This window comes from Morchella sextelata (assembly GCF_020137385.1).
Source record: "Morchella sextelata strain SCLS chromosome Unknown scls_20, whole genome shotgun sequence".
Lineage (NCBI taxonomy): Eukaryota > Fungi > Ascomycota > Pezizomycetes > Pezizales > Morchellaceae > Morchella > Morchella sextelata.
In genome coordinates this window covers 1,243,556-1,269,677 of record NW_025408635.1, presented here as the reverse complement: position 1 = coordinate 1,269,677, position 26,122 = coordinate 1,243,556, and the positions used below count along the sequence as shown (strand labels likewise).

General features: G+C 45.6%; 7 protein-coding genes across 7 annotated transcripts; 5 read left to right on the top strand and 2 right to left on the bottom strand.

The window, feature by feature from the left end:
* Positions 1 to 280: 280 nt before the first annotated feature.
* Positions 281 to 1,778, top strand: H6S33_006538 (uncharacterized protein; the record flags this gene model as incomplete). The annotated part of the gene is made up of 5 exons (XM_044837898.1): positions 281 to 564; positions 623 to 868; positions 927 to 1,393; positions 1,456 to 1,488; positions 1,549 to 1,778. 5 exons carry the CDS (start codon positions 281 to 283, stop codon positions 1,776 to 1,778), a joined length of 1,260 nt encoding a protein of 419 aa, XP_044690065.1.
* Positions 1,779 to 2,657: 879 nt separating this feature from the next.
* Positions 2,658 to 3,329, top strand: H6S33_006537 (uncharacterized protein; the record flags this gene model as incomplete). Its single annotated transcript, XM_044837897.1, has 1 exon — positions 2,658 to 3,329. One exon carries the CDS (start codon positions 2,658 to 2,660, stop codon positions 3,327 to 3,329), a length of 672 nt encoding a protein of 223 aa, XP_044690064.1.
* Positions 3,330 to 4,746: 1,417 nt separating this feature from the next.
* H6S33_006536 (uncharacterized protein) lies at positions 4,747 to 5,676 on the top strand (the record flags this gene model as incomplete). The annotated part of the gene is made up of 1 exon (XM_044837896.1): positions 4,747 to 5,676. The coding sequence occupies one exon, from the start codon at positions 4,747 to 4,749 to the stop codon at positions 5,674 to 5,676; it is 930 nt and encodes a 309-aa protein (XP_044690063.1).
* An 870-nt stretch (positions 5,677 to 6,546) lies between these two features.
* H6S33_006535 (uncharacterized protein) lies at positions 6,547 to 7,190 on the bottom strand (the record flags this gene model as incomplete). Its single annotated transcript, XM_044837895.1, has 3 exons — positions 6,547 to 6,650; positions 6,712 to 6,848; positions 6,901 to 7,190. The coding sequence occupies 3 exons, from the start codon at positions 7,188 to 7,190 to the stop codon at positions 6,547 to 6,549; spliced, it is 531 nt and encodes a 176-aa protein (XP_044690062.1).
* A 502-nt stretch (positions 7,191 to 7,692) lies between these two features.
* On the bottom strand, positions 7,693 to 8,072 carry H6S33_006534 (uncharacterized protein; the record flags this gene model as incomplete). Its single annotated transcript, XM_044837894.1, has 2 exons — positions 7,693 to 7,805; positions 7,862 to 8,072. The coding sequence occupies 2 exons, from the start codon at positions 8,070 to 8,072 to the stop codon at positions 7,693 to 7,695; spliced, it is 324 nt and encodes a 107-aa protein (XP_044690061.1).
* Positions 8,073 to 12,272: 4,200 nt separating this feature from the next.
* On the top strand, positions 12,273 to 13,249 carry H6S33_006533 (uncharacterized protein; the record flags this gene model as incomplete). Its single annotated transcript, XM_044837893.1, has 2 exons — positions 12,273 to 12,308; positions 12,368 to 13,249. The coding sequence occupies 2 exons, from the start codon at positions 12,273 to 12,275 to the stop codon at positions 13,247 to 13,249; spliced, it is 918 nt and encodes a 305-aa protein (XP_044690060.1).
* A 5,817-nt stretch (positions 13,250 to 19,066) lies between these two features.
* H6S33_006532 (uncharacterized protein) lies at positions 19,067 to 20,245 on the top strand (the record flags this gene model as incomplete). The annotated part of the gene is made up of 8 exons (XM_044837892.1): positions 19,067 to 19,153; positions 19,236 to 19,260; positions 19,331 to 19,417; positions 19,708 to 19,821; positions 19,895 to 19,925; positions 19,986 to 20,036; positions 20,102 to 20,144; positions 20,207 to 20,245. 8 exons carry the CDS (start codon positions 19,067 to 19,069, stop codon positions 20,243 to 20,245), a joined length of 477 nt encoding a protein of 158 aa, XP_044690059.1.
* Between the last annotated feature and the right edge of the window lie 5,877 nt (positions 20,246 to 26,122).

Sequence of the window (26,122 nt, the reverse complement as noted above, 5' to 3'; positions counted from 1 at the left end):
CTTAATTAACTTACAACTTATTGGTATGTTATCAAGTACGAGTTGTGTGGGATTAGGTTGGGTACATATACTTAAACTAACACTTTTAGTTTCGGATCTGACAAGCATATCATTATTGTTTGTCGCTGTACTGTTCTTACCAACGATCAAGCATCACCATGCCAAAATTTTCAAGAGACCACGCCAGTGTTCTCTTGATCCAAACACTTCATATATATGTCTTCACAAATATCCATTTGATGTATTCCGCCCCATGTCATACCACCACAATCTCTACAACATGCCTCCTCGATCAATTCCCCTTCAATTCTCAAGAATGCACCCCTGGCACGACACTCCCCTTACTTCAAGATCTCCCCACCCTCCAACACCTCACAATCCTCCCCAGCTCCTCTCTCCCTCGCACGCCCTTAAACACACTCTTTTCCACCTCAGTATGGTCCTCATCCTCATCGCGACCCTGCTCCTCCTCCTCTCACTCTCACCATATTCCCAAGCTCTAGACGCACCCTACACCGATCCCAAGTCCAAAACCTGCAGCGCACCTCTCCTGCGTAAAGAATGGTATTCCCTCCCCCTTCCTGCCCTCACCAAGAAATATTACTAATACCAAATACCACAGGCGCGCCCTCAATGCTTCCGAACAGACCGCCTACATCTCCGCAATCCGCTGCCTTACCACGCAACCCTCGGCCCTCAGGAAACTTCTTCCGGGCTCGCAGTCGCGCTTTGATGACTTCCAGGGCGTGCACATCCTCCAGATGGAGAACGTGCATCTGAATGGTCGGTTTCTGCCTTGGCATCGGTATTTCACGGCAGTGTGGGAGGGTGCATTGAGAGGATCATGTGGGTATCGGGGGTCGCAACCGTAAGTCTCCATATTATTTCTAGATAAAGTCTCGGCGTTAATAACCAGGGACTGATAGGTATTGGGACTGGTCTCTTGATTCGGAAGAAGGTAGCACCTGGGCTGAATCACCCGTTTTCTCCACCACCACGGGATTCGGTGGAAATGGTACCTCCTCCTCCTTGAACTCATCCTTAGTACTTTTATCTATGCCAGACTCTCAACTCACCTATTTAGGGCCCTACGTGCCCTGCTCTGAGCAACCCTACGAATCTCCTTGTGTTATGAACGGTACTGGCGGTGGCTGCATCACCAACGGCCCGTTTGCAAATCTAACCCTTCACATGGGACCTGGGAAAAGGGTTGAGCGCAACGATCACTGCATAACAAGGGATTTCCATCCCTATGTACAGGATTGGTTCAGTGAACAAGAGGTCAATAGTACGCTGAGTGAGAAGAGCTTTGAGAGCTTGTGGAGAAGGATCGAGGGCATGTTTGAAGTCAGGCAGCTTGGGTTGCATGGGGCTGGACATTTGGGGGTTGGTGGTGAGTTATCTTGAGAGTTTAGAAATAATTATGACCCACTAACGCGTGTGTGTGAAAAACAGGAACCCTGGCAGATGTTTATTCTTCACCCGGAGGCAAGCGGAAAAGAACCAACTTTTTTTACAGAGTTTTTAACTAATTGTGGGTATAAACAGACCCGCTATTTTACCTCCACCATGCAAACCTCGACCGACTATGGTGGCAATGGCAGCAGAAAGACCCAGAGAGGCGTTATACAGATATTTCATCTCCTGATATGCAAGGGCGCGAGGCGGGGAGGGTGACGCTGAACTATGAGCTGAATATGGAGAAGCTGGCGAAAAAAGTTATTGTTAAAGACATTATGAAAATCAATGACGGGATACTTTGTTATAATTATATGTGATTGAATATAGTGGCGGTGGTGGTGTAATTAATTATGTAGTTGAATTGTTTATCCTAATATGATGTTTGAGGTAAAGTATACAAAAGGTGTCGAGAGAAACCTGGGCCGAACCGCATTCTGATATTTAATGTAGTATTATCGAGTAAAGTTTATGTGGTTTATGTTCTTATGAAGAGCAAGGAGGTTCTTAAATAAATACGTCTCAAAATTAAGATGTGGATCGAAATAGATGTCTCGGGTACTTGGATCCAGTGGGGGCGTTCTACCTATAGAGAGCGGGACACGATGTTTGGCATATGTAGACACTAGATACTGATTCAAATAATCAGCTACAACTCATCTTTGCCTACTCCTTGGAACGATTTCGCCTCTGACCTAGGCCTAAAACCTAAATTTCACTCTACGGCTAGTAGAATTATCCCTGTTAAAAAACGTCCGGCCCCACAGCTATCCTGGATACTAGCCAAATTCTCGTCTAGAGCAACCACAATAACCAGCGGCGATAATAGCTCAGTTGGGAGAGCGTCAGACTGAAGTCTTCATTATCCGGGGTGTCATCTGAAGGTCACCCGTTCAATCCGGGTTTGTCGCATTATCTTTTTTCGCTAGTAGATAATTGGTTTATAAAAACGGAGGGTCATATGAAAGCTGGGATGGTGGTAATGATGGCACGGGCGGGTGCAACAATGTGGAAATGATAGTTTTGCATAAACGTCGAAGCTATCCACCCAGCTCGCAAAGGGGGCTCAGAAATCTTCCTACCCTGTCCAATTCTCCAGTTCCTTTTTACCCACTCTCAACGACACCTCCCAAAAGACATCACGTACATCAACCATACCACCTTCCTCCAAGACGTACTTAATCACCTCGCTAGCCACAATGACCATCGGTGATTTGAGCGGCGAACCTTTGGCTGCCATTCTTAAAGCACTCACTCTCAAGAATACTCCCACCACCCTTGCCGCCCAATCCTCATCAAGCTACGAAACAGAGCCCTCAAGCTCCTACCAAACATCTTCAAGCAGCAGTAGACCTATCGACGTCGTCGCAACTGATAGTACTCCATCCACCATGAATACCGCTGGTTCTGCTTCATCCACCATTACCGCCAATGGTATTGCTTCATCCACCATTGCCGCCGCCAGTGCTGCTTCGCCCGCCGTTGCCGCCACTGCTACTACCTCGTCTACCATTGTGGAAGCTCCTCTCCCCATTCTGGGTAAATCCCGTCGACGTGCTCGCCCTGGTGCCGCCATGCTCAAACATGGCTCACACTGCGCTGTTCACAGCGGCCCGTGTTACTGCTACCTCCTTGTAAAGGGGCAACAATTCGGATACATGTGGAAGTGGACCTCAGATCTTGACAAAATGGGCGCGGTTGATCCTGGCAAACATGGTTTCTATACGAATGGAGAGGGCACTAGTCCAGATGATTGTCCTGGAGTTGATTACATCGAAGAATACGAAGAGGAAATCACAGAGATGATGTGGGAGGTTTTCGACAATTATGTGCAGAGAAGGGCTGAACGAATGAGGCTGCCAAAGAAATAATGGGACTCCAGAATTTCTCTAGTTGGACACAGAGCGGAAGTAAGTCAATTTTGCTCCCTACACGCCTCTAAACCGCCCTTTACTTTTCCCGAATTCCCACCCTAATCCCTTTTATTTTTTCCTGATGAAAGCCGTCCTCTGTGTACATGCCAGTTCCCGACTGTTTGATCGATGGAGTGATAACTAACGAGTTGTGATAGGCGGTCACTTTTTTCCTATCGTCTAGTAGAGGTCTGGCTGGTCTCTTTCGCATATTAAAGAGTTAATTCAACACTTACCACATTTTCGTTGATCGAACGAGTGATATTTGGTGAATCTAATACGCTATGGTGAACCTCTATTTTCTGTTAAACCCATATCGCTATTTTGGGCGCGTGCTTTGTGATGTATTTTTGCACGCAAAGGCCTGGATCTTAAATCAAATCTCTGTTGGTGCTGTGAAAAAAGAAAAAAAGAAAGAAAAAAAAAGAATAAAACAACATATCAATAGCCATGCCACTAATACTCGATCAACAAGAACTTGGGAGTTGTCCTCGAATGTCAGATGCCAATGATTGGGGTAGGACACGAAAAGAAGAAATTTACCTTTTCAGAAGCTGGAGGTAATATCAAAGAAACATATCATACTGGATATATGTAGTTAGGCCTCAAAAATAACCAGAGACTTATCAAAAGCAAGAACCCACCGGCCTTTGGTCGTAGTAGAATTAAGGAATATCATTCACATCCTTTTATCTTGTTCTATAGATCTATTACAACCGATGGATTCAAACACCAAGTTACAATCAATAAGAATAGAACCAACAGCGTTCTACAATCAGAGGCCTTATCATTGCTTCTTTCTGAATCAAATTGCCACCGGAATGAAACTTATTATTGCTTTTGGCTGATTCCCAGCCACCGAATATCAATACAAGTATTCGCAACCATCAAAATCTCTATATATACCAAAAAGCAACCTCAATATATCATCACTAGCAAAAAAGAAAAAGAAACATCGAACCTGGACAATCATTGATATATCAAAATAATTATTAGATGTCGTCATTTACAAGTAGTCAGCTACTTTTAATTCAAGAGACAAATCAAGTATACATAATAGGAGCATAAACGATGTGGTGACGTTGTGGTCCAAGCAGCAAAAGCTACAAGTAGCTTAGCCAGCCATCGCCTGAATCAGAACCACAACATGAGTTAAGCCTGTTATGGTTTATTTTCGTGAGATACTGAGTACGTCCTAGCGCTTGCAAAACCTCGGCGTACATCTGGCCCATTAACCAGTTCCTAGATCTTGATCAGCCCGCAGTTCCGAATTCCTTCTACTACCCTACGCGTGCACTATATCGACTCTCCATCATCACAAACAACCGGCAGTTATCACACATCCTGACCGGTACACGAGAGACAAGCTGTCGAGATGCCCCTCCTACCCAAGTTTCCTGAAACCCACACTATCCAACCTAAAGCTGCAGATGATGCGGATTTCTCCACCGCAAAAGGCCTGACCTCCAACCCACCCCCGACCATTGATGATAAAGCTTCCATTGCTCCGTTCGAAACGGCCAATCCTGGGGATGTCATCATTTCAAAATCCGCTGCCAGCAACAAATCCCTTGCCATCTCCTATAAAGAAGCCCCCGTCAAGCTTAAATTGGATATTCCTATAAATAAGCCTATCACCTTCATCACTTCCCCTACATACTCCCTAGGGGCCCCCGTCGGACTCAAGTTGGAAAGTCCTGTAGATAATCTTGTCGCCTCCGCCACTTCCCCTTTGCGCTCCCCAGAGACCAGTGCCCTCATTTCGATTCATTTGCCCGAGCTCGATGCCAGCATCCGCGCTGTCAGGAAATGCATCAACTACGTCTTTCTACATGCCGATATATACCTACAAGAGGCGCCCGTCACCTTCTTCACAGAACTTCAACTCGCAGTAGATGCTATGGGCGCCGAAGTACAGAAAATCATGATCGCGATAGCAGACCCGGGAACCTTGGAGACCGAGAACCAAAAATTGGATGCGGAGCTTTTATTGAACGAAGTGGTCATGAGTTACAGCAGTATTTTGGAGGCACTGGTGGAGTATACTGGGGGCATAGAAGAAGACACGATAATTAGCCAAAGTTTGGACGTGAAACTGGTCATGCGCGAGAAAAACAAGATCTTAACGAAAGAGTACCGCAAGTTTCTAAGAGAAGACAGCTCGTCTGATAGCGAAGATTATTCTGATTCTGATGGTGCGGGTAATGGTGGTGATAGGAGTGAAATGGCTGAGGTAAATTGGAAAGATATGGGGGATGAGGACAACGAGCAGGGGATCTGGAGAGTGACGATCGGAGATGAGTGAGAAAAATGGAATTAATGGGGTGAAGGGTATTAAAGGCGTGTTTTAGTAGGGCCTTTGATATCAAAGAATCAATAGTTTGATCCTCTTGTGTTCCTTATTATTTATTTATAAGGGGTCAATTCCACAGAAAGCTATCAGGGAATGTGCTTATCGAACAAGAAAAATCCTAAATTGTCAATCGGGCAAATCATGGACACGTTTATCAACATCTGGCGTATTGTAGCTTGGATAGCCAACCACAAGGAATGATATCATACAAATTATGTTCACTGATGGTTGTGATTTGTGTTTTTCTCACTGAAAGGTACATGGAGCTTTGGTTTTCTTACCAGAGATGGGAGCTCATGTGCAAGCCATCACTCTGTATTACAGTCTTTGCTTTTCTTGACATCCTCACCGCTATTATTTAGTGAAAAGGAGAAGACACTTATAATTACATAATTTAGATGCTCACAAACCCGTAAAATCCAACCGTCAGCATGGACATCATAACCTGTACGAAGATAGTTGACGATAATTTTAAGTTACGTCTAAGAGATGTATTTCGTGCTTGTTTGGGTGCGGGCGCATAACGTGTCGAAGTATAAAAAATAAGAACGGAACGGGGGGAGATTATTGAGGCAGTTTAGTGGAACGTAGGATTAAAGCAAAGAACTAAGCACTGTGTTGGGAGAATTAACCAATTCCCGAAATACACTCGTCAACATAGAGATCTTGGGTCAACTTACAGAGAGAGAGATATTTCTCTTAGTTTTATCGTACTGTCTCCATTATCGAAGTACCGTGGGAGATGATCAGATACCCTAAGTCGAGGAAACACGCCTTTCCTTGTGTGAATACGCAGAAGAATGAGAAGACCTCGCTCTCATCTTAAATACTAATCCCGATCGCCTTCTTAAAACATGCTTTGAGTTCTTTCAAATCGGCCGGTAGATCCTCATCGAGAGCCTTTAGAATAATTATTATCGATTTGTCTATTGTTTGTCAGTTTCAGATTATTCGGGGCCTAAATGTTTGCATATCGAAGATACTTACCACTCATCCACTCAATGTATTCCACCCTTCCGGGAAACATATCGAGCTTCTTCCCGCTGTTTCGATCATAGAAGGCGTATAGTACACCATCAATACGCGAGAGTGATTTGTTTTGTAGTTTGCTAGCACGGTTGTTCCTATACTTATCATTAGTATAGCACATATCAGCAATAAACAGATGGCACATACGAATCCGCAAGTCTTCTCCGGCTCTCTATCCATCTCGTATTCTCTCTTTTGTGAAGCTCCTCTAGTTGAGTTTCGATTGCCACGTGTTCATCTGTGAGATTGGATAGTTCACCACTGATAAAGGTAAGTTCGCACATAATCTCTGAGAGCGTGTTTGTGAGGGTTGTAGCGTGCTGGATGAGGGCTATACTAGGTGACGAGATTTTTGATGGTGTATCTTTAGAAATAGGATAGCGACAGATCTTGGAGTTGGATTTAGGGGTGGAGATGGGAGCAAAGTTAGTTGCCATGACGATGGATGTGGTACTAGCTAGATTAACGAGGCATGTACATGTAAATAAAAGGTTGGCTACCCGAGGCGTTGTCTAGACTTTCTATATACATGATTTTACGTATACATGTATGTACATGTAGTCATAGAAGATCACTCGTTGTTATTAATAAGGTTTATGTCAGGGATGATGAACAATGAGTGATAGGTTGTGATTGGGGCGCGAGATTCCGTAGTATCAGCACGAGCTATATCAAGAGAACTCTAAAGTCTAGACAGAAAACTCAGCTACGGATCGGACCTTAATATAAATATTTAAAAGTTGAATTATGTTTAAATTTAGGGACGAGATGAGCTGTCTCTCTCTACCCAACTAATAATTATATGTTACCAACCGCTTCAGTATCGCACCATCTCGTTCGGAAGCCCGACCACCTAATAGGATCGACGCTCAAATTGCAAAGAAGATTTCCTATGGAATGTACTTTCACCAGTGCGTTCTGTTTGGTACTAGTAAAACCCTACTTCTCGCATATTGTATCCTGTACAACCCCGGGATAAGACGTACCACCCCATTCAAATCCTGCAATCCTCCTTCCCAACTCCGTCTCCCTACCTGCATTAAGCAGATAACCTACAAATCCAACGATTCAGTACCAGTCCTTATCCTGCGTTATAGCTTTTTCTTACCTTCTTCGGCAACATAATAATAATCGTCGCTTCTCTGCGCCCATGGCAAGTTTTCCGAAAGAATATCCCCCAGGGCACAGCAACAGTATCCGTGCGATCCACCGCATTTCTCCCTAAAGGTGGCATGCTTGCCCCAACTAACAAACACTTTTGGCATTTTCATATTGACGCCATCTTCCGGAGTTTGATTGCGATCATCCGTACTGACCATAGCTTATATTAGCTTCGATCTCTATATTGCAGACGGGGGCGAGAAAGAGAAGTGGATAATACTTAGTCGTCCAGACCTCATCCCATCTGTATTTGTTATAACTCCCATGATAACTGTAAGCCACCTCCACTGGTGCCCACCCATTGCCCTCTTTCTTCCAGGTTACATATATCCTCTCCCAATCATACTTATGCCCTGTCCCGCCAAGACCCCAACCATCCTTTGGAAAAAACAGATTATAAACAACCTATTCTGTGTTAAACGTGTTCCCCCACTTCTTATACCAAGACTTACCCTAACTTCGCTATCGCTGCACTTGCTAATGCTATAATAAGTGGGGAATGCTTTACTCCACTTGCCCTCTCCAGGGCTATCACATCCACCATTGGTATCCGGCCAATACCCCAACTCTACCCCTGGAGCCTGATCACCGGTTAAAGTAGTGGCACTTTGGGGATAACAGGTATCATGTCCAAGGTACCGAGAAAAATGCCAGAGTCTATGTGATTCGTTAGACCTGGTGGAGCCGGTAGAGGATTAGAAGGTACCTACGGTCGAGCCTGCCAAGCGACATTGTAACCACCATTGACGAGCAGATCGGATTGAAAGATCAAGTCTGGTATTTTCAAATCATCCGCGGACGGGATTGTGGTGTTTATGAAGTCAGGATTAGTAAGGCCGATATTAGGGGCATGAAGCGAGTCGTTGGATCTCTGGAGATCTGCTTGTAAGGCTACAGTTCGGGGAAGGAGCTGCAGCGCTATCAATAACAAGCTTACGGAGTTGAGGGGAAACATTATTGCTCCAAGAGAAGTAAAGAGCGCGTATATACCGAGAGACTGATCCTGAAGTTGGGATAGTGCTGATTGTTTAGATTTATTCACAGATGAATTCGGCATCTTCCGATAATTGATACTGATTCTACTCGACGAGTGACCAATCAGTATATCACCTGTGGTTTGCAGCACGAACCACCCTACAGTATCAAACCCCCAACACGAGCAGTTCGCTCGAGACCTATTATATCACGAAGCTAAGATAAACACTTAGGCATGTGCAAGCACCTGGAGTCACTACCATAACCCTTTCAAATACAATAGGGCTATGATCAATATCTTGAACCACTGGTTGACCCTGATCTATCAACCCATGACATCGATAGATAAACAGTATCCGTCCTAAGGACCAAACCTGTGACTTAAGGTACGCATGTGAATGGAGTCGAGTAAAGGTTTATCTTATTCGATCTGCACATGCTTCGGCAGTCACGACATTGTGAGGATGATCTCCGAAATCTGGATCTTCCAATCATATGTGGGGTAGTCAACTGTTATTAATAATATACAGGGATTTCTGTTATTGAAAATAGTAGCAATGGAGACGGCAATTGGTGCGGTGCCCCTATATAGGGAACAACTAAGTCGATCTCTCTACTCATTCTTGATTACTTATCTATAAGAGCGGACGTATGAACGATCGAGTATTTACTCTAGGGGTCATTCATACATCAGTTGATCGTGACACCAGCCGGATGAATTAGAATTACTAACCAAATGAACACACCATCAAACGCACTAGGCCTAAATTATCACTGTTACATAAATAATTGCGAAATAATTCAGGCGAGCGAATCCGTTGTTTATTTGAGGAAGTGGGTATGCGGTCCTTAATGTGTTTACCATCCGGAGGTTTTGATAAATGATGCCTCACACGTTCTGTCAAGGCGGAGGTAACCTCCGACTTGAACCGGAAACACGACTCACCTTGACTGCTCACCATTGAATGCATCGTGCACTCAAGGTCCGTGTCATTGTTCCCGCTTGCGCAAAACAACGGTGTACTGGCAACAGGGATTGGGAGAAATGGCACCTCGTGCTAAATACTCGTCAGACACCAACGTCTAAATCACCTCAAGTTCGAGTTCTTCTAGAATTGCCTGAGCGAGACGAGTAGAGATTTTCTCATAGTCCATCACTCGAGTATTGATCCCATCTACACTCGAAATCGACATCAAAGGGCAACAACTTGCCATTCTCGGTCCCGGTCCGAACTTCCGTGGACGATCAATCAGCTTCAGATAAAACATAAACTTCCGATCGCATAAACGGAACTCAGTGACGGATATTAGTCTTCAACCATATAACAAAGTGCTTGCATGTATGAAGTGCAATTCTGTCGAAATAAAGTTTGAGACAAAATGTCCGTTGCCAAAAATATATTCGACAGGCTTGGTTAGGCATAACATGACTGGTTGCAACGCCAACAGCACTAAGAACCCCTTTCTTGAGGCATGCAAACAGCTCCGTCTTCTGCATTGCATGAGCAGAGTACCCTACTGTAGGTACGCCGTGTACCTACATATGTAGGAACAAAGATTTCCCACGGGAGCGAGGGAGACCCGTCGATTTCCTGTCCAAGGTAGGTAAGGGAGACACGTTATATTGGGCATTTCTTTCTTTTTTACAACTCCATTGCTGGTTTTGCTGTCCATGTCATAAAACTAACCCGGAGACCGTCATGGCTAAAGTATGATTGTGATGTTCCTCTTTTCTAACGGCTATCGACGACTTCCCCCGAGCCCAAAGGCTTATCACTCAGTTTTACGTTTGGAAAGGGGACCCTTTACTATCACCAATGACGTTCTTGGCAGGGTCTTGCTCGGGCCCTCCAGAGTCAAAATACTTATTTTGACCGCCGTATCCGCATCATCACATCACGGTTCGGGATATCCCGGCACACGACCCTTCTGTCCTGTATCACAATTATTATGACGGTCCCGTTCGTGCTACAAAAGTACCCTAAGTCTACTACTGTCAAGACCGATTGCGGCGTGAAAAGTAAATATAAATAAATTGTTTCCATTCCATGAAGTCATCAACCACGGTTCGGAAAGCAACTAGGACGTTCGGTTAGGTTTGGAGCCGACGGAACGCGCTCGACGCGCGGTATGTAGCTGCAGCTTAAGTTACCTACTCTACCTACCATATTTTGCATTTTCCTCATAGAGTAGAGTACCGAGATGGTGATAGGATGGATGTTGACGCGTTGGGGAGATTTAATAAATCGGTTGATATTAGAAATGGCCCTTGATTGCGGTGGTTCGACCTTTGGCACGCGCGATCGGATGGAGGACAGAGCAAATTTGGACGAACATCCATCATCTAGACCTACACGACCTACATAGGAAAAAGGTTCCCACAACGGCTTCTTGGACCGGAATTGCTGGGAGGTTGACAATGCAGGCGTTCTGCCCAGTAGGAAGCAAAGGTTTCCTAGGAACGCTTGTAGGTACACAAGTTTGGACGAAATCGGTTCCTGGAGGATCGTCATCACAGGAAGCAAGATCTTGAAATTCCCCGGGCATCGCCTAGGAAACCCTCGCTGAAGCCTATTGTAGGCAGGTGTTTGTTATCCCCGATTGGGGTGTTGGCAGCGAATTTCGGAAGAACGGGGAGTTGGGGGGACGCTTAGGAGAGCTTAGGAACTGGGGGGGGGGGAGGGGTGTGTGGTTGGGTAGAGACCGCAGAGTGGAGAGGAAGTGGAGTTGAAGGAGGAGGGGGGAAATTGGTAGGCAAACGGTCCATTGATGAAACGAGTGCCTTGCAGGGTTCACAGCCAACATAAAGCTCGCTTGTGGTCCTGCACTAACCGTGTTCACCCCACGATGGACCGGGATGGGACGCCATGCAGTCTCAGGGAGCCTAACCTACCTGACCTTGGGCACCTCTTTGCGGTGAATAATGGTCAGATTCGTTTGTTCAAATGCTGATCTCTTGGGGGACGGAAGGGTGTGATGGATCAGATCACCAACAGGCTCCATCCCCTATTCGTGCAAACACCTGGGTGCACGAGATGGGGAGATGGGTGTGTGGGTGCGCGTGTTTGGATGGGGTCTTGGGGGTGTTATAGAAACCCTTGATTCCGCCCATCTTGAGGGGGTTTCCTTTCTTATTTTCCTGGCCTTTTTGCAAAGATCGTTCGTTTTTCGGTGGTGTGTTGTTTTTTTTGGTGTTTTTTTGTTACTTATCGACTCGGAAGTGCTCCACTTATATTACTACGCTGAGCGTACACCACTCTAATACATATACTATCCTTAACCCGAGGAAGATCGAACATCCACGATCCGATTCCCTTGAAGAGTTTCTTAAAACTCCTCCTAACACAAGCATATTATCAATTGCTACGACAATCACAGCAATCATGAGGCAAAGAGCTTTTTCCAGACCGGTACCAATTGTGAGTAAACCTCAATCCTGAAACCGAACCCCGTCTCAACTTGCTAACAGCATGCATAGAAGACGAACCTCCCCGTGAAAGCAGCAGGTCTCCACGAAGAAGACGACGACGATACCGTCCTCCCGCTCCCTCTCACACCGCTCACGCCACGAACCGAGTTTGACCTCCGCCGGGCCTGCAAGGCCCTCGTCAACTCCCCGACCCCGATATCAACCACAGCCTCAGTACCCCCAACAACATCATACAGGCAAGCACCCCGGAATGTACCGGCGTCTGCATCATTTACAACACAAACATTTACAACACAAACATTCACCTCCCCCGTCTGCTCCGACGAAGAGGCCAAGAAAGCAACTCTCCTTGCACTCACATCAAAACCCCACCCAGCACCACCGCCATTGGAGCCACTCTCACCAATCCAATATGAATTCGCCACTACAGCCACTGCACGAAAGTTCAGTGTCATCAACCTTCGCGCCTCAGATGCCACATTGAAGACAACCAGGATCTCAACCCGGGTGTCTTCCTCCGGAGCAATGGCGAGCCCGGTGCTGTGCCGCAAACCAACAGTGATTGACGTCTCCAACCGACCAAAGACGGCCGACATGCGTTCCGGCAGGATGACCAAGACGCTGGGAACATTCGAGGAGGATAGAGAGACACTCGCGCTGTTCCCGAGACCCGGCACCTCGCATCAGACGAGCCAGAGACCGAGCACATCCCACCACAGACCTAGCACCTCCGGCGGTTCAAAGGCTTCAACTATCGAATTGAACGACAGGCCGCTGCCGCCATTACCGGCCCACTTTATCAAGCCGGTGCAGAGGAGCAAGAGCGATAGTGAGGTGGTACTGAAGAAGGCGTCGCTGGGGAGCTTTGGGAGGAAGATTGCGACGTTCTTTGGAAGGGGGAAGAAACAAGAGGCTGCACCTGCAGCGTAGGTTGATAATGGGCGGAGGTTTGTGGCGGCTTACTGTGTTAGTGATTGGATTGTTAGATAGTGTCTAGTACATGTAGTGTAATATTTTCTTTTCTTTTTCCACCTATTTTGGCGTTCTTCTTTTTTACTCTTCCTTTTTTTTTGGTGTTTGGATTGCGACTATTACCTAGATACTGTATCTCCTATTCCTATTCCGGGGGGGTCTATTTTCTCTTCTTTCCTTAACTATCATTTTCCTAAACTTTTCCTCTTTCCTTGAATACTTCCTGTCTCTCTCTATCTATCTATCCCGAGTTTTCTATTCTCTTCTCGCTGTCTCTATCTCTCTATCTCTCCACCGAACATCCGAACCCCATCCCCAAAAATAGCAGAAACAAACAAACCAACCAAAAAACAAAAAGAAACAAGTTTTCGGCCCCCCGCTACTCATCCAGCTAGTCGGGGGGACCAACAAAAAGATCTACTACTACCACTTTGTTGCCACTACCACTTGAACCTACCTACCACTCTGCGAGCCTACAAACCAAACATGGATAACTACCTACTATTGATCTACCTAATTGAAACAACCACTTCGAGCTCATCCCCAACAGGCAGGTTGCACAGCATAAACATTCGCCTCCCATTCTGTTTCGGTCTCGTAATCCTCCTTTTGTCCACCGCGCGCCGGTCTAGGCCTGCGCTGCACGGTCCAGTGGGTGGGAAAAAGGAAACAAAGGAGGCAAAAGCAAGAAAACACTTTTCGGGCGCGGGTCGCTCATTGCGATAGTGGTTAGATTAGTGGAGACCCGTAGGGCTGGGAGGCAATTGATGGGGTAGCGAATATCATTGGCTGAACTGCTGCTAGCTGCTGAACTCGCGCACCGTAGTGTGCAACCTCACCGCTGAAGAGAAAAGAAAAGCGCATTTGTATTGAGACTGATGTGAGGTTCTGACTTCTTACTCGCCACCACTCCCCCTCGTTATGCAAGGAACAATTAAAGCTGCGCTACTTTTTCTTCTTCTTTGCGCTTCAACCAGTCTCGACAGTAGAGTACGGTCGACCTGAGAGGGAATTTCAAAAGGACTATGCATCAATTAGTACCTACACCACTCCAGTTAAGGGATAGATCTACGTGCATCTGCACCCCAACCACCTCCCTCCCCCCACTTCCCCCTCCCCTCCCCAACCCCCGCCAGCCACTCCAGATGTGAGGGGGAGGGAGACCTGCCTTCCTACTCACCGCCAAATACGAGGCTCTGGCCGCGCGGGGCTGGGCGGTGAGAGGCGAGATGCGGGGAGGAAGGGGAGGTTGTGTAAGGTCGCGTCGGTCAGGAGATAGCCGAGTGATGGTGCATGAACTCGTCGTCATAGAACTAGGAGGGCAGCTCGTGCCCCTGCATTTGAGTCGCGGCCAAGATTTTTTCTGTCCCCCGCATAACATGAACCCTAACCTGCTGCATACATGAATAAAGAACCACCGTATGGTAGGTAGGCAGGTACATGTACGTAAGAACGGAGGAAGAGAGGGAGAGCGACTCTGCTCCCGCAACTGTCGTAATACCACGGTAAGGAGCAACGGCAATGTATTAGTTAGATTGTAGGGGAGCTAGGGGTTGGCCGATGTCGCGTCACAACCCTAACCCTCACTATATGCTTATCAGAAGCAATCCATTACCCCACGCCGAAGACTTAGATTGCAAGTGGTGTTGGTGGTGGTGGTTGTGGTACATGGGGCTGGAGGTTACTCTCTAGTATTTGGTGCTCGGTTTAAGCTTTCGGCGGAAACAAGTATGTATCTACCCTGCTCTAGTGGGGAACAAGAGATGTTGAACGGGGTCTGGTATTTAGCTCGATAGTAAGATCTGCTTGATATATCGTGACTTCCCAGAACCGGCGTGCGTTCATTATCTTTGCGGTCCAGTCAAGCGAAGCAGCGACTGTGACTGAAAATAGTGGCGTTTCCGAGTGATACTCCGTGAAGCCGCCTTCTGATGACCACCGGATGGGGTATGCGGGTCCTATCTGGCACAATGGGCTTTTTGCTATTTTGTTTGATTCTGGGGGGCTAGTTATGGAGGTGGACTGTGGCTGTGATGAGGGGTTGCAGAACAAAGAACTTGGGCCGGCGTATTTCCTGTGTTAGTACAAAGGGCGCGCATAAACCCCGACCAGCGGGTGGTATGTACCTCGGAAAAGGATGAGTGAGGAGGCTGGGAAGTCTAAACCTAAATGGCGCCTCTACAAACGCCAGAGCTCTAAATACGACGTGCGCGGCGGTTCGTCTTACTGGATTGACTGTGGGCGTAGTTGGGCGAGCTATAGTCCGGGTTGATATCGAGGTGTGTGGGACTGGGACAAGTATTGAAGACCTGGTATTGATGCATAGTATGCTTGAAAATTTTTGTAACGCCGTGTTAGCTATCTCTTTACTTGTCGGAACACGCTGAACCGACTCCATGAGCCCGGAGGTGTAGCTTTACTAACAAATTATTCGACCTGGGATACTCCTCCGCCAACCACAGGCTCCAGGTAGGTGACTGTGGCTTGATAACTAGTACATAAGAGGTCAGCATCGACCGTTTAGGAGATAGAGAGAAGCTGACCTCAAGTTGGTGAGTGTAGCTCGATGACTGGCCTGTGCCTGTCTTCCCGCTGGTCCCGACGTTGTGGGCATAGCATGCGCCGAAGATCTCGATTGCGTTGTAGAGTGGCAGTTTGGCTGAAGATGCAGTTCAGCAAGGGTATGAGCTCGGAGCTCAGTCTGCGGCAAAGCTGAAACCAGGAAGTCACAGCTCTGGATCGTGAGATGATGGTAGTGGGTGGTCCGGGATGCTGGCTCAGAGATCGGGATGAGCTCTAGGATTTCGGTTAGGCGGGGTTAGGGTCAGAATTATAACTCTCAGCGGGAGAACAGAAGAATTCAATTCAGCTCGAGTTACCGTATAAAACCAATCTAGCGATAATAAAGAAACAAATTGTCGCTCATGATACTCCGGTACCAAAGGGGTAAAATCACCCGTCTGTTCGATGTTCGTTAGTGGGAGAAATGCGAAGAGGAGGAGTGAAAGTGCGGGAAACATACGTCTACTCACCGGGCGGGTCTTCCGACTGCGCGTGGCTGTTATAACATCGAGCTAGCGAGTGAGAGATCCTAATAAGCAACAATCATAGCAAATCACTCGATCACAGTTCTCACTCGGCTATCTCGAAATTGGTATCCACGAGCCATGCAACATCGAAAGGAGGATAGGAGGAGTAAACGTATGCTGAGATGTAATAGACTAGAATGATCAGATAAAACCTGCTAGAACTTCCACGTCATCTCGGCATGTATTCCTTTTGCTTCTGCATTGTTCTCGCGCGGGAGATCTGCAAAGGTGTATCCATGTCACTACACGTTATTAAACCCTGCTGCTCCACTACGGGGTAAAATCTGTCCACATGTATATGTGATTGTCCACTCTTTGTCGTTGTGTATCCTTCATGATGTATCTACCACACATAATAGATATTATTTGTATTAAACTGTTGAATAGGATTTGTAAAAGAATATGGATAATACGGTAACCTATCTACAAAATCTAAAACTACTGAAATTCTTCCATACTGTACATATAGTTTAACTCCACAAGTATCAGCCTTATTTTCCAACATCGGGCCAAACCAGTCAATACATATAGGTTTAACCCTGCTATACCAAGACATATTTAATATCCCGTAGAATAACGCGTAAACTCATTAGCCAAGAAAGGCGGCAAAGTCCCCTGCAGAAGCGGCCAAAATACTCTTGGGATGGACACAGGCGTGCTTTAGTCAACTCTCTGACAGAGAAGAGTTAATATCAATGCTGGCATCTATAATTTGGTTCCTCACACGGCTCATCCTCCCAGTCCTTCTTTCATCTCCATATCCCTTATCCTCATCGTTATTATTTTTATCCTCATATTTTTCCTCATCTTTTTATTCACACGTCTGGACCGTGAACATCAATTCTTTCCCCTCATCCTGGGGAAATCCATAGCCAGTGAGGCCTACGCAGCTGGTGAGTTTCTATTTTTTCTGCTGATAATGCATCTCGTTTTTGGTTTTTTATTCCTCTCTATCCAATTCCTTTGTCTATCGTTGTAATCATACTGATTTTCTTTTACTATGATATATAGTCGAGGACCTCTGTTGTACGCAGATTGCTATTGAGCAATTCAGAAGAGAGATGGGTTTTCCTCTTTCAGAGGAGCCATTTCCTGCACGAAGAGCATCGTGGTATCACATTGCCTCTTGTTAAAGAATACTGGAGCGGGTGTATAGTGCACTGGCTGTTCTGGTCCTCTTTTATGGAGGCCGGGTGTACCCGCTTACAGTCTCTACTCGCAGAGGCGCCAAAAGTAAAAGTAGTATTTGAATCACAACTCTTTCCACGTGAGGTTTGATACTAATACTTGCGAGGCTAGATGACCGACCAGCTATCTGTTTGAGGGAGGGCGAAATCGTATCGCCTGGTATGTTACTATAATAATCTTCCTACTTAAATGATAAAGTGCTAATAAAGATTGAATAGTGTTGAACCCTTCGCTCAAACCATCAATACAGCATATCACCAATATGATCTTGTCAAAAAGATCATACGGGGCCTGCCTGGAGCGGTATGTATAGGCATTGTCAACTGTTGAAGATATTGTTTCTAACGTCTAGATTATAATAGAAGGCGTTGGTTGTTCTTGCATTGTGGGCTGGGGGAGCCAGTGAGTTTACACTCATCTCCTTATCTCATACATTTCACCGGTGTTAATAAGTATGACAATAAAGAAAGAATTAGAACCAGATATTCTCCCTGGGAGATGGTGGCGGCTGGGTGTAAGTCAATAATAATACCCCGTTTTTCTTAATCTGTGTTATCAGTTTTCTAATTGATGTGGTAAAAATAGTGCACATTCTCCCGGCTTTCCACCGTCTCCCACCTGCCTCATCTCTGCGAGAGAGGCAGGAGAAGGAGATGATGACCGTATGTTATATATGGCTGCCCTTCAGCCTAGGTATTAACTCTAACCTAGATGACGGAATAGGGCTGGACGACTTATCTATATACCAGAGGCCATTGCCACTGTAGGCTGTGGTATGTGTTATGTATACTCTTCCCTAATTTTCGTAGCATATACTGATCGATCGATCCTCTATATCTATTAGAGAAGACTCCAATTTTCTCACTCCTCATTAGGGTCGTTCTTCTCTCTTCTGAGAGAAGTAGTTGGGACAACCAATAAACAATCCCACAGGGTTGTTTTCGCTTCCGCTCCCCTCAGAAGTAGTTGGGAAACCAAGACTCACCGATTGTCACTCGGCCTGGGAGCCAGTGGGCGGGGATGAAGAGTGATGTAAGTCTCCAGTTTATTTACATTAGTTCTAATTTATATCAGAGATATTTACTGAGAAAATGAATAATAGGAGGTGTTAGTTCAGGGAGAGATGCAGCAATCGCGTATGTAGGATCTTCTTTATATGTCTTGAAATGGGTTTCTAATACCTGTACTTAACTCAGTGATTTACTGGGGTGTCTCTGGGACGTCAAAGTAAGTGGTAAAATTAATATTTCATGTGTCAATCGTCAGGGATCTTTACTAACAATATGTATTTCTCATGTATAGTTTCTGATATGTACGACGTTCTCAAAAGACAGTGGGATCCACCACCGTCATATCTCACAGATCGCGGTTTTCCTCCGGTTCTACGTGGTACAGCCCTACTGTGGTTCGAGGTCATCCTCCACCTCTATGTGGTTTTCTGCCTTCTCTGTTGCCCGATCGCGAGGGCCGGAGTTGGTTGGTATTGGGTTGCCTTCGGATGACCCAATGCATACCTTCCGATTCTCTCTTGTTCTGGCTGCCTTTATGGCTGATTGGGGGAGATCGGAAGGTAATATCCACCACGGTATGTCAATCTTCCTTTTTTGGTACTATATAAAATATATTGCTAATATTATTACTTAATCGTTTAGGCCATACATTTTTAGCCCTCTCGACTGGGTCTAGGGAGAAGTAAGCCAGAAAATTACCGTCCGTATTTCTTTATATATAGGCCTTTATTAATAATATTTTATAAAACCAGAGCGAGAGCTTCCCGCGAGAGAGAACCTCAAGACTGCTGAAACCTGGCCCGCAGAGACACCGATTCTCGAGCTACAAGAGGTCAAAGGTAAGAATACCCTCCCCTCATCCCCCCTATAGTGTGTCTAAAGTTCACACTCGACCTTTAGAAAATGTCGCCCTGAAGAACTTCAACTTAGTAAAGGCAATATATAAGATTTCGGAACTAGGAATCCAATATACGAGTTACTCGCCTTTGCACCAGGGTGGAGAGAAGTCGGGAAAGTAATATACGTACGTGAGAATTCATTTTCATTTGTCTCATCTTTTTGAGGGCGTAGGTTATATCATATCTTTCTTGCGTTACTTTATTATATTTGCTGATCTATTATTTAACAGATGAAAGTGAGATGCTTTCTCTGAGAGGGTCGTCTCCCTCTTCCTCCCTTCCACCACGTCGCATCTTTGATGCAGGACTTGATCCGTGGGAGATCGATCTTGGGGCTCACAAGGGTATGTGAAGATCTCAAGTTCTGTCAATATCGGTCGTTTTATCTTCTGTTCTGATATGGGTATGTCCGTGCAGAAGAAAAGAAGCGATTCTTCCTCGGGAGAGAGTAAGTGGCATTTAATCTTTCCGGTTAATTGAAGTAGTTATTAATTCGGAAGTTTATTAGTGGTCCGGCTGCCTTTATAGCCTATACTAGGAGAAGCTCTCCAGCAGCATTGTGTGTAGAAGCTTAAGTTTTTGTTGAAACATTTTGCATGGTTGTGCTAATCTCTGAATATCTAGTGGGTTTTTGTACCTCGATCGCCGCTACAATTTCATCCGGAAGGTAACAGAGAGCATAACTCATGTATTATTTGGGACAGTTTGCTAATATATTTCTTTTAATAGAGAGAAAATAGCCCACCATCGGGCCTTGTTGGGCAATAAAAGTACGAGAGTAGTTGGGAAACCAGAGTTTCTAGTGGAAACTGAGAAATTTGGGAGTGGTTGGGAAACCAGAGTTTCTAGTCAACACTGAAGATTCCGGGAGTAGTTGGGAAACCAGAAGCAAGGGATCCATTTTCCATCCTCGGATATTCTGTGGCCTTAAGGCCGTGATAGAGAGGTAGACAATCGGTGATTCTGGGTATATATAGAATTCTCATGGTATCTCGAATGATTTGCTAATTAAATCTTAGGTCGAAGGTATAGGGCTTGGAGGACAATTGTTCTCATGAACATCAGTAACCCAGACTCAACACATCTTGTGCTGGCTCGCTTGTTGTGTCAACGAGTATTTTTCACCCCTTTCAGTTGACCAAACATCCGTAAGCGAGATTATTCTTATCTCGAAGACACCGCTACATCGACGGGTGCGATTCGACCCCTCTCTTAATATGAGATTCGTGCTGGCCGGGTCCATTGTTTCAATCAAGATTGGGACAATGGATCCTCGCGGGTCATCATTCTTCTCCAGGACACACAGTCAAAGAATTGACCTGTGCTCCTTTTTCCTTTTTCCTTTATTTTTATTCTGGTAAGGGGCCTAGATCTTTAATGGTCCGGCTCTCATTTCTCATCCATCTATTGTTTTGTCTCTGTTTCTTTTATTTATTTCTTTGAATGAAGGTCTTCAAGTCCAATTCGTTGTGGTCGTTTTGTCTTTGTTTCCTGTTTCACTCTTGTCAGCGTTTATATCTTTTCGCCTGTAGCTATTCGTCTCCTGATCCATTTTGTCAATATTGTAACGTGGACCGGGTGGATCAGTCTTTGGCATAGTTGAGGACACCGCCTTCGCCTTATTGGGGTGTGTCCCAATTTTCACAAAACCCATCATGTTTGCTCCTTGTTCCCTCACTAGACAGGGCCAAAAATTATTGGTGCCTGTAGAGGATGTTATTCTTTAGGAGTGTATTTAGGAGTTTGTCTGGGTTCTTTCTTTATACTCGAATGCGGGATTACTTATCGTGGTGGAATGTTTGTATTATAGCGCCGGGTGTCCGGAAAAGGGGGCTGCTTGGGTTCTTACTGATTGTGCTTGGCCCGGGTCCCTTGTTTCAATCAATGGTGGGTGTGGTGGGGCCGGGTCTTCCATAAATGAGGTCGATTGGGCCGTTTCTTTTCCTCCTGTTTTCATAGCTGGGCCGCTCAGGGTCCATTGTTTCAATCACCTGGGTGCGGTGGTGGTGCTGGGGCTTGTATTCCCTCGTTAGATGATTGTTTTACATCTTGTTCTGGCCGGTCTTTTCTGTTCTCTTCAAGTGATTCCATTGAAACTTGGGGTGTTTTTTTCCCTCTACCGTTTTGCCTTTGATAAGTAGTGTCTATATCCGAAAAGCAATCTTTTCTATTATAGTGCACTAGATCGAGAAAGGTAGCGCAGGACCAATGAGAAAGACGCTAGCGAGCGAGTGACAGGCTATGAAGCACCCGAGTGATGAGCTGTGATTAACAAAAGACAACCGAAACCACCAAGTTCTCGCATTGATCACTGGATCGATAACCCCATATACAGAGATTTTCCGCGCATAATAAACCCCTACAGTGAGCTCGCTGGACGTAGGGGGAGAGGGGTGGGAGTGCGCCATTACCCCCGAAGGAAGGTTTCCTGCCTATCTGGTGACAGACACATGGAGAGCGCCTAACTTCATCGCCAAAGATTGGTCGGTAAAGTAGTCGCCCTCCACAGAAATCTTAATCCATAGTAGCGTATACCTCGGGCTGCTTTGGCGGCGCAGTGCAGGCGCGGCCGAGGCGCTAATGGGAGGTGGAGGATGACTAGACGGTAGAGAGCTCTTGGGATGGAATTGGCGTAGGTAGGAGTGTGAGAGAACATGAGGCTTAGTGTGTGCTGATGTTTTGGCCGGAGGGTGAAAGAGAGGGGGGGGGGGGGTAGTGGAGGCTTGGGTGGTGAGTAGGTGTTGGGTGGGAAAATTGGTGTGTGTCCGTTTCCACTGTTTGTATTTCCACCGGGTAGCGGTAAGGAGAGAGGTGAAGTTCCTTGCATATATAGAACGGTCTGAAATTTAAAGGAGATCGAATATCTACTATTATAAAAGAATATGGCCGTTTGAGAAAAAGTTTCGCTAAACCGGCCCAATCCTACATCCAGCCCTGACCTATAAACCCCCCAAAAATAAAAATGAAAAAAAAGGAACCAACCAATTGTCAGCTTGGTAAGTCAAAACACCAACACAAACACTCCCGCTAATTCTGGGCCCGGACAGCCCGCGAAAATGCACAGTACAGAAGGCCTTTCCAACAGCCGTGAAAACTGTTTTCACATATTTATATTAGGACTTGATCATGACGACTCCATAGCACGGCGCGGCCGGGTATGTGACTAGAAATGTCTTTTTATTCAACTTCCTTGCAACAGAAATGGCCAGATATTACTACCTAAAAGAGCCAGAGAATTCCCTATCCAAGCAAAAGCCCACAGTAGATAATACTCCACGAGAAGGATACAAAAATGCCTATAACGTAGCACGCACATCGACCCTAATTCCATGTTTCCTACCTATTTGTCTTTGGGGAGTTGGGTATTGGGGACAACAGATGCACGATGTTTCTGCGAGGAAAAGGGTAAATGAGGAGAGCACAATAGCTAGATAATATAATTATATTAACTAAGCTGACAAAGTGTGATACTAAGTCGCCTCATGAACAGTGGTTAAATTCGGGTGGTGTTGAGCCGCACTTATACGGCAATCTCCGGATGATGTAAGTGCGGCACACAGCACCAAAGGCATTCACGTCTGGCTGAGTTTAAATTTCTTTTCTCTTCATCGATAGACCTTCAAGTTCTCTAGCTTTTTATTCACTGTTTCCTGTTGAAATCTGTTATTATCTGGGGACAGGAGTTATCCCACAGGAGACTATGATAAAGAAATGATGGAATAGTTTTAAGAGGATGGCTTACGGCAAATGGCAAAGAGGGGCTAAATGAATGTGAGTCTTTTTGGAAACCCTTCTCGTTTTCATGTGGCAGACAATTATAGATCACGATAGTTAATCTCGACAGAGAGAAAGTGTAGATTCATCATAGGAACATAACGGCGAAGAGATTTATCTCCTTCAATTTTATAACACAGCGATTAAACAGTGTAGACAACATGGTACTCATGAGAGCGATGATACACAAAAGGAAACGCCCACACAATTTTGTTTCTTTTCCTTTCACAGCACCAAGAATAAGAAGCAACTTTCCTCCCCCCCAATGGCTCGGCAAGCTCGTTTGTGCTCTTCACGAGCATGATGAATCTTGAGCAGTCACGTCAGCGTTTGGATCTAAGAGGAAGACTCATTTCTGACGTCGAGGACTCGAACCTTTAGCTAGATGAAGTTAAGAAGCATGATTGGACCAGCCAAATATATCTCTTGGAAGATTTTCTTCATCTTCAGAGTCGTCCTCTGAGCGTCTTCTAGAAAGAGCGGAGCTAGCCGAACCGGTAATAGATTCCGTTGACACTGGCGGTGCACCGCCACCACTATCATTGCTGATCCCATGCAATCACTGTATAGTATTAGCGTGGTTCTTTCAGAAACGACTTGAACTGGACTTACATCAAAATCTGTGAACTATCTCTACCCTAGGGTCGGGGTGAAAGATAATATAGTCGGACCCGAGTACAGGAAAATAGTTACGCCGTAATCTGTCGGGAAAGAAAAGAAAAGAAAAGAGATCAGCTTCTTTATGCCATCGAAACAAACGAGCAAGAATTACCTAGCCTCTTAGGCTCTCTTAATTGGGGAGAGTGAGGATGGTGCCAGGAGAGCCGATAAATGGGGGGGGGGGTGGGGGGAGAGAGAAAGAGGACAGAGCGGAAGATGTTTCGATATGAACACTGAACCGACAAACATTGTTGTTGCGTATGGTCAGAGAGCAATATTGCTCTTGGATATGTGACAAGAAGCAATGGTGTTGTTGCCCATGCGAGGGAAGAAAAGAGAGAAGGAGAGCAGGAAATTTTCCCAGAATGAAGACCGAACAAAGCAAGATTGCTCTTACGGTGGGGGAGTAGTCGGAGAGAAGAGAGAGATCGTTCCGGAGAGAGCCAAACAGAGAAATATTGCTCTTATGAATGTGGAAAATCGGAGAGAGAGGGAGAGCAGGAGAAGAGAATAAGATATCCTCGAAGAGACGTTGAAGGGAGAAATACTGCTCTTGCGTATATGGGAGATATGGAGAGCGAAGGGGGTGAATTATCCTCAGACGAAGTTGAAGAGAGGAATCGTACTCCTTTTCATATGATCGTCTAGGAGTGAGAGCGCTCGATTGCTCAGATGATGGATTCTTGAAGCTGGGCTTTTGGGTAGATGAGGCTCGACGAGGAGTAACCGGAGTTGCAAGTGAGAGATGTTAGGTTGAATGAAGAGGAGAATAGGGCTTGAGGAGGTCGGCTCTTGGAAGAACACATATGGTACGAGCAGCATACATTTCTGGGATAGGATTATAGTTCGGCCAAAAAAAGATTGCTGGGCGGATTACGCTGCCTCCGCAGGGATACATGCAAGATAGTGCTCACATAAAGTTTTGGGGAGACAACTATGGGCAATGAATAAACACAAAAGGTAAATTATGTACTTACTAACGCAAGCACAAGACAGCAGATATCTCCTCCTGCGGACATTCGGATCTAGTGCCCAGAGATCATTTTGCCATTACAATTGGAGCGTTAATATGCGTATTCTCGAGCGTGGCCAAACGATGATAGGATCTTATATATAGACTTATCAGGTAACCATGAAAACAATCAGGTCATGATGAATACGTAGCGCATAGAGGTGTGCATAAAGCCTACATAGTACCGAGGATCTACAACTGATAAAACGGGGAAATAGGGAATCTCAACATCAGTTAAGGCACCCAAAGTTAAGTAACAGCTGATCAGATTTATTACACAGCGCTAAATTCGAGAGAGCGCAATGCTTGGCTGGCGTAAAAGGTCTAACTAGGGCATGTGCAGACTCAAACCGGGTGACACAACCAAATCAACGTTCTTAGGCGCCAAGAAAGCCCATGCTTCTATCAATCGAAACGGCAATGCGTTCGTGCGGCCCAGGAGACCAATCAATACGTTTAACAGAAAGGTCTTTAAGGGGCTGAGTGACATCTCATGATGAATTTTTGAGTCATATTCCGAGTGTTTGGAGGAGATAGGTTCAAGGTGCAAGTACAACATGACTTTCCGGAGGGCACTTTTCTGTCATCAACTACTGAATTCCTCTGAAATCATGATCTTGAGGTGAAACTAGTAAAAGAGAGTTTTCCCATATATTGAGAACCTGAAAAAAGATATCTAAGGTGTGCACCAATTTCTAGGAATATAAAAAGGCGTTTTGACTTTGACAGTCTCTTTTACAATTTGCGCACCTTTAATTAGACGAGTACGTTGCGGGGAGCATGATACGATAGGCGAAACGAGATGGAAAGAGATGCTGGAAATGATGCATACATTGCATTTGGTAAATGTACATGTATTACCTCAACCCGAGGGTGTCAGAAGATGGGTGGGCCGCTAGGTATAGTTGGGGACTGGGAGACAGTCGGACAATGGTGTTCTTGCGAGGAGGGTACTGTAATACCACGATGACTATCGTCATTCTCGGCAAAGGTGAGATACGCATATAAATCGAGTATCTGTAGGTTTAACTAGCGCTGTTGGGACCTATGAGACTGCTTCCGCCGCTTCCGCCGCTTCCATGGAGGAGTGGGATACAAGAAAGGCTCAGTTTTAGGTGCCAGCTTCTTTGTGAAAAAGGGGTTGATTTGGGCTGAGGCGCGATAGTCTGCATACTTTCTGATCACGAGTAAAACCTGCA